Source organism: Lactuca sativa, chromosome 3 (assembly GCF_002870075.4).
Source record: "Lactuca sativa cultivar Salinas chromosome 3, Lsat_Salinas_v11, whole genome shotgun sequence".
NCBI lineage: Eukaryota > Viridiplantae > Streptophyta > Magnoliopsida > Asterales > Asteraceae > Lactuca > Lactuca sativa.
In genome coordinates, this window is record NC_056625.2 from 312,621,404 (window position 1) to 312,628,884 (window position 7,481).

A 7,481-nucleotide genomic window follows, 5' to 3' on the forward strand; every position below is an offset into this window, starting at 1 on the left:
AGTTTTGGGTGTGAGCCATTAGAGACATCATCCTTTTGGTGCTAAGCTTTCTAAGACCAACAACTACAAGTGATTTGTTTACTACAACAAGTCAATAGTATGTAACCCTAATTCCATGCTTTTGATTATATTAGGGTTCATCTACTTTTGTTGCTCATTGTATGTTGTCTTCAAAGTATTATGCTATAGATCCTTTATTTTTCATGTGCCCTTAAGTGTTAAGTGAAATCTCACAAACATATTGTTTTGTAACCTATAAAACCCAATAATTGGGCCATACAAATCCACCATTAACACCTTATTTAAAAATCAAGATAAATGCTTAAATATTCTTATCTCTTGTTTCACAGATTTGTCTCACAAGACCTACGCAACCAAGCAGCCGAGATCATGTTAGGCATAAACATCAACAACCTCAAACAACTCATCAATGATTGTCCCACGCAAGATGTTATGAGAAAAACTTAAAGAAATTATTCATAAGTATTGAATGAGTACAAAAAATGACTTATTTGAAACAAAAAAAAATGTTAATGACTAAATATGTACAAAAATATTAAGGACTAAATGTATACAAAATGAAAAATGTATTACCTTATTAAGTAATTTTCCCGGCTAACCTGAAGTAACCAGTCATAAAAACTGAATGTGTACAGTTTAACAAGTTAAAGTGGTAAATATTTATAAAAAAAACTCAATAACGTAAAAAATACATTTTCTTTTTAAGCAATATGCCTTTGACACCATCACTTTTTGTAAACCGAATAATCATTTATGTAATTTTGTCGAAAATAAAAACATGGAAGAAGGATATTAGTTGAATAAAGACACCAACTTAAGTCAACTTTCTTACCAATGCATTTAAAGTTTAAACCTCTCAACTACGTAAAGGACATTTTAGTCATTTGGATATCATCTTCAGGGGTACTTTGGTTATTCCACGTCTATACCGCTAGGCACCAATCCACCACATTTAAAACCTCAACCTTCCCTCTCCTGCTTAATTCTTCTGTTACAAGCTCTCAGACGTTTCTAGAGAGAGAGAGAGAGAATGTCGCTGCCGAAGCCGGAACTTGGCGACAAAACCTTTCCGCCGATCTCCAAATGCGAATTCTCCACCGTCAGCCACCGTTCGATTGCCGCCGACCTCGACGGAACTCTGCTGAAGGCGAGTTCCGCGTTTCCGTACTACATGCTCGTCGCGATTGAGGCAGGCAGTCTCCTTCGAGGCCTTGTTCTGTTACTATCCTTTCCGATCATTGTAATCGCGTACATATTCATCTCGGAAGCGTTAGCTATCAAGATGTTGATATTCATCTCGTTCTCTGGAATCAAGGTCCGCGACATCGAACTTGCCTCACGCGCCGTCCTACCACGGTTCTACGCGGCGGATGTGAGGACTGACAGTTTTGAAGTGTTTGATAGGTGTCAGAGGAAGGTTGTTGTAACGGCGAATCCGACGGTGATGGTGGAGGCTTTCGTGAAGGAATATTTGGGAGGGGAGAAGGTGCTTGGAACGGAGATCGAGGTAAATCCGAAAACGAAAAAGGCTACTGGATTTGTGAAGGAGCCTGGTGTTTTGGTCGGGAAATGGAAGAAGTTAGCGATTTTGAAAGAATTTGGTGAAGAGTCGCCTGATATCGGGATTGGTGATCGGAAATCAGATCACGATTTCATGTCTGTTTGCAAGGTTAGTTCAATTTCAGTTTCGATCTCTATATCTATAACGCATATTTTGCTTTTGATTTTACTTTGATAACAGCTTACAATTGCAATCAATACACAAATTTGGCTAACATAACAACATTGAATACGGATTCCTTTGAACTTGATTTTAATTAGTGGTTTGCATTCTAAAATATTAGCTGGAGAAAATGCAATTGTAACAATGACATACCATGAACTTGATTTTAATGCTCAATATAACATATAGTACTAGATAGAAGCTCTCCCACATGATCTTGTCCTTGTAACATTCACATGGCTTAGATCCATTCAAAAAGAATTGTTATTGAACAAGTCAAAATGAATCCTGGATTTGGTTAGAAGTTTATGTACTTTCATACCAAGTTTATGTTAAAATAGGAATTCGTCATGCTTTTGCAATAGTTTGTGGATAACTAAACAAGAAGAACATGAACATGGAGTTCTTAAAAAGTTTCAAAATAAAAATATGCTGCCATTTTGTACATCGAACTTGATTTGATCTAGCAGTAAATGTCAATATAGTCCTAAATGGTAACTGATAACACTAAATTTTCGTTAAAATTTGCTGCTTATAGACAATTTTTTATGTGCTTCCCAATCACTGCATTCAGCATTGTCATGAAATTATTCCTTTTTGTGAAGAAAATTTTGGAGTTTTACAATAAACCGGTTAAATTTATTACAAATAAATCTTAGAAAAACCCCAGTATATTATTTATTACATAATTAATTTGATTGTTTTTCATATCACGTGATCAAATTTATTTCACAAAGACTCTTTAGTATTATTACATATGGTCCCAACTACCTTCATTGTCCATCATGCTTTATAACACAAGGTCCAGTTGTTTATTTATATTTATTTTAATCCTGTCAAAAATTATGTAAATTTAATTATATGGTAGTATAATAAAGAGCAAAATTGCATTTTGGTCATTGAGTATATATGATATTTGCAATTTTGGTCCAAGTAAAATAAAAACCAAATTGCAAGAGAAAACTTTTTAAACCAAATTAAAAAGTCAACTATACTTAAGGTCCAAATTTGTTATTCAATCCTAAAAGGTTTCCTCTCACATTTTTTTTTTGTGTTACTGTTATAAGTGAAATGAATATCTTTGTTCGTAGGGTATAATTGTATTTTGCAATTTTTGTTTGAAAAATATAGAATGACCAAAAATGTTTCAAGAACTTTAAATATAAACCAAATTACAAAGAAAAAAAAATCTGGAACCAAAATTGAAAAAACCAGCTAGCTATGCTTAGGGTCCAAAATTATAATTTAGTAAAGTTAAAAATAATGTTTACAATAAAGGGTTAAAAACCAGGTATGAAGTCTTAAATTTCTTGTAATAGACTATAGAGAATTGATTAACAAAAGATGTCTATTTGGATGTGATATCTGTTTTTTCGGTGCATATTTATGTGTTATCATCCGAACTATACAACACATTAATTAGAATCAATATATTTAGCGTAGTGGTTGGTGATCAGACAATCATAAATTAATTTATATATATAGGGCCACTCAATCCATCTTTTCTCATCGTCCCTTCTCCCAAGTCCCAAGGGTCATTTATGAAATATAATACAGATTGAGACATCTTGGTGTTTCCCTTTTGTTAGCCGATTGTTAAATTTTATGTTTACCTTATATTATATTTTACTATCGTTACCAAAAATAATTCTGTGTTTAATAATTTTTTTATATCGATCATTTTGATCTCGTATAACAGGTTATACATAAATTTTTATTAAAGTTTAATAGATTTAGTGACATATTTAGATACTAAAACCATTAAACTTTTTTGTATTCTAATAATATTAAACTGGTATAAATAGGTTAGGTTATGTTTGTAAAAAGCTTTATAATCTAGCTGATAAAAATCAAGTTTGATAAAAAAAAAATTGTTGATAAGCTAGGACGATGATATAAAATGACAAAAAAAACATTTAGGATAATATGTTTTTTATAATTAATTAGGGATATATTTGAAAATAATTGAAAAAAAATTCCTGAAAATCTAGCTTAAGTAGTTTTTTAATAAGTTAGGTTATAAATTGTTTTTTAGCTTTTTATACATGACAAATTAAAAAATCACGAAAAATAAGTTAGTTTTGACTCGTTCAACTCAATCTAAAAATGACTTACATAATTTATTTTATTTTATTATTTTTTTTTATCAAGTTTACATGGTTTTAAACTGAAATATAATGATTATACCACAAACGTGATAACATATAATTTGTTTTATATATTTTGCCCTATTTTGAATTAGTGAAAGCCGATTCGAGTAGGAATCATAGAAAGCATAAATATGATACCAACAAAAAGTTACATAAAGAAATGTAACACAACAATTTAGCGTATATACTATGTCGTTATCATCACTTATAAGGAGATTATATGTAAATTAAATAAAGAATTGAAATACAAACAATGTAGCAAATATAATATAATACCCATTTTTTTCATTGAAATACAAACAATGTAGCAAATATAATATAATACCCATTTTTTTCACAACCATGCTATCTTGTTTTAGGGTGTCAAAAATTTTGTATTTAACTTACATTTCGTTATGAAAAATTATGTAATTCTATTGGAGAAAATTACAAAAATAATCGATTTTCTTAATTATTTTGTAAAAAATAGCAAAAAAAAATCCAACATTACAAAAATAAACATCAAAATCGCAGATGGATTATCCATTTGTGATTTCCCCATTTGATCTACAAATGTACAAATCGTTAAAAAACGGACACGCATTATGAGTTGTATGTTCGTAGATTTTTTTTAATTTTTTTATTTTTACGGTATAAATACCCTCACACCTGATTAAAATCGCAAATAAACTTAGTCTATTTACGATTTCCACTAAAGTTCATATGCGATTTTGGGGTTTTTTAGTTTTTTTTATTTTTTTATTTTGACTACGAAACAGCTATATTATATATAAAGTCTTGCAAAAAGTTATCACATAAACTATATCTATATAAACGGATTTTCCAAAAAAATAACAACTAAAGTAATAATTTTTTGCAAAACTTTATATATAATATGGTTGTTTTATAGTCAAACTCTATCAATTTCGTAGTAAAAAAAAATCCAAAATCATAGATGTATTTCAGAGTAATTGCAGATTGACTAAGTTCATCTGCGATTTTAATTAGGTGTGAGTGTATTTATACCGGAAAAAAAAAATCCAAAAAACTAAAAAAAAGAAAACATATGCGAACATACAATTCATAACGCTCATCCATGCTTTACTGACTTGTACATTCATAGATCAAATGGGAAAATCGTAGATGAGTTTAATTCGTTTGAGATTTTGATGTTTATTTTTATAATGTTGGGTTTTTTTTAGATATTTTCTACAAAGTAATTAATGAAAATGACTATTTTTATAATTCATATCCATTTGTTAGTATTTTTTGTGTCTAATTTTGTAAATTTAAAGAAAAATTATTTATTGAATATGATTTAAAAAATATTACTGATAACAAAAAAAGATTTTACACATTAATTCTTTTAATTAAACACTTATTTTATTTTATTTTTAATAAAATAACCTGTATATTTTTTATTTTTTCACATTAAACTTCAACCTTTTTTTTTTTTTTCCTAAAAGCCTTATTTGTACACAATACAGGAGGGGTACATGGTGACCAAAGACAAGTCCGCCGGAATACTACCACCGGACCGCCTAAAAACTCGGCTAATCTTCCACGACGGCCGCCTAGTCCAACGTCCAACACCTCTGAACGCCCTAATCACCTACATCTGGCTCCCATTCGGATTCATCCTCTCCCTAATCCGCGTCTACTTCAACCTCCCACTCCCGGAGAAAATAGTCCGGTACACCTACGGCATGCTCGGAATCAAACTTATAATCCGCGGCAACCCACCACCAGCACCATCTCCGGGAACCCCAGGAAACCTCTACGTCTGCAACCACCGCACCGCCCTAGACCCCATCATCATCGCCATCGCCCTCGGCCGGAAACCCTTCTGCGTGACCTACAGCGTAAGCAAACTTTCACGTTTCCTATCTCCGATCCCGGCCATCGCCCTGACCCGCGACCGTGAAGCCGACGCCGCCCGGATTAAATCGCTCCTCCAAAAAGGCGATTTAGTCGTCTGCCCAGAGGGGACCACCTGTCGTGAGCCTTTTCTGCTACGATTCTCCGCGTTGTTTGCGGAATTAAGCGATAGGATTGTTCCGGTGGCGATGAATTTGAAACAGAATATGTTTAATGGAACAACGGTTCGTGGGGTGAAATTTTGGGACCCGTATTTTTATTTTATGAACCCGAGGCCGACTTATGAGGTGACGTTTTTGGAACGGTTGCCGGAGGAGATGACGGTGAAGGGCGGTGGTCGGTCGTCGATTGAGGTGGCGAATCATGTTCAGAAGGTTTTGGGGGCGACGTTGGGGTTTGAGTGTACGAATTTGACGAGGAAAGATAAGTATGAGTTGCTTGGCGGGAATGATGGGAAGGTGGAATCCATGTATGGGAAAAAGTGATGAATGATTAGATTCCTTTAAATTAAATGGATGGATGCTTTCATGTTTCATGTTGTACTTTTATATAACAGATGATTCAAGTAAGATTTTATATAGGAAATGACTATATATATATTAGACAAATGCATGTTATGTTATGTTATATATTGGGTTTGTTTACCTTATAACTGTATATTCTGTATTGGACCTTATAATTGTATATTCTGTTGTGTTACTTAATTGGCATCTATTGTGCTAGAGAACTTCAGAAGGATATAGAGACACTTGGACCTAGCAAAACTCATGGGCATGCTCAGATATATTGATATATTTATTGATTTTAGTCCGAACCTAATCTCGATCAACTTAAGCATTGAGCATTTGAAGGATGGTATGATTCATGATATATGTTCAACATAGGCATCGTGTTCAAAATGATGAATAATCTTAAGCAAACTTTTCATACTGAATGCATTCATTTATGAAAAACCTTATCTCCCATTTGCTCTTGTCGTCACTAGACTGTTACTATTTTGTGCAAGTTAAGAGTGTAGAATTATGTGCATATGACATCAGTGGCGGACGCAGAACATTTTCGTAGGGGTGGCACTAAAAAGAATTTCCAAATAAATCTATATTAATAGTGTCAATCGTGTTTTAAGCCGGTGCACCTAATAGAAAAAACATTAAAAAAACATTAATTTTTTTTTTTACACTACGTGCCGACGTCGGAGAAATGGTCCGGGATCCCTGGGCACCACTAAGGTCCGCCACTATATGACATAACAAGATGAAATTAATAATCAACAAGTACATGAAATTAATCGGTTTAAAGAGAAAATAATCAACAAGTACATGAAAAGACTTGTGAGGAATTTATTAGATAAAAATTAATGGGCAAAAGGAGGAGTTATGATCCTTGGTATGCCCAATGACAAAGGGCGTGAACTCTCTAAACACCTAAGGCTGCTATGTCTTAGATTATTCAGAGTATCCATCACTAACCATTAATATGGTGGGTGTCATCTTATTATCATATCCAACCATTAAAGATATGATATACCTGCCATTAAAACATTATTACACATCATTTTTTAATGAAATTTAAATCAAAAATATAATAAAAACATAGATTTTTTATAAAAAAAACTATTTTTTCATTCAATAAAAAACACACATCAATTTTAAAAAATACATTAATTACAATAAACATGAAAAGAAAAATTACCAAAAAAACATAAAAAGGTTTGCGGGTGGTTTTACGTT

General features: G+C 32.3%; 1 protein-coding gene across 1 annotated transcript; it reads left to right on the forward strand.

Moving 5' to 3' along the window:
- Nucleotides 1-996: 996 nt before the first annotated feature.
- On the forward strand, nt 997-6,403 carry LOC111920234 (probable glycerol-3-phosphate acyltransferase 8). Its single transcript, XM_023915820.3, has 2 exons — nt 997-1,690; nt 5,361-6,403. Exons 1-2 carry the CDS (start codon nt 1,052-1,054, stop codon nt 6,234-6,236), a joined length of 1,515 nt encoding a protein of 504 aa, XP_023771588.1. The 5' UTR covers nt 997-1,051; the 3' UTR covers nt 6,237-6,403.
- Nucleotides 6,404-7,481: the final 1,078 nt, after the last annotated feature.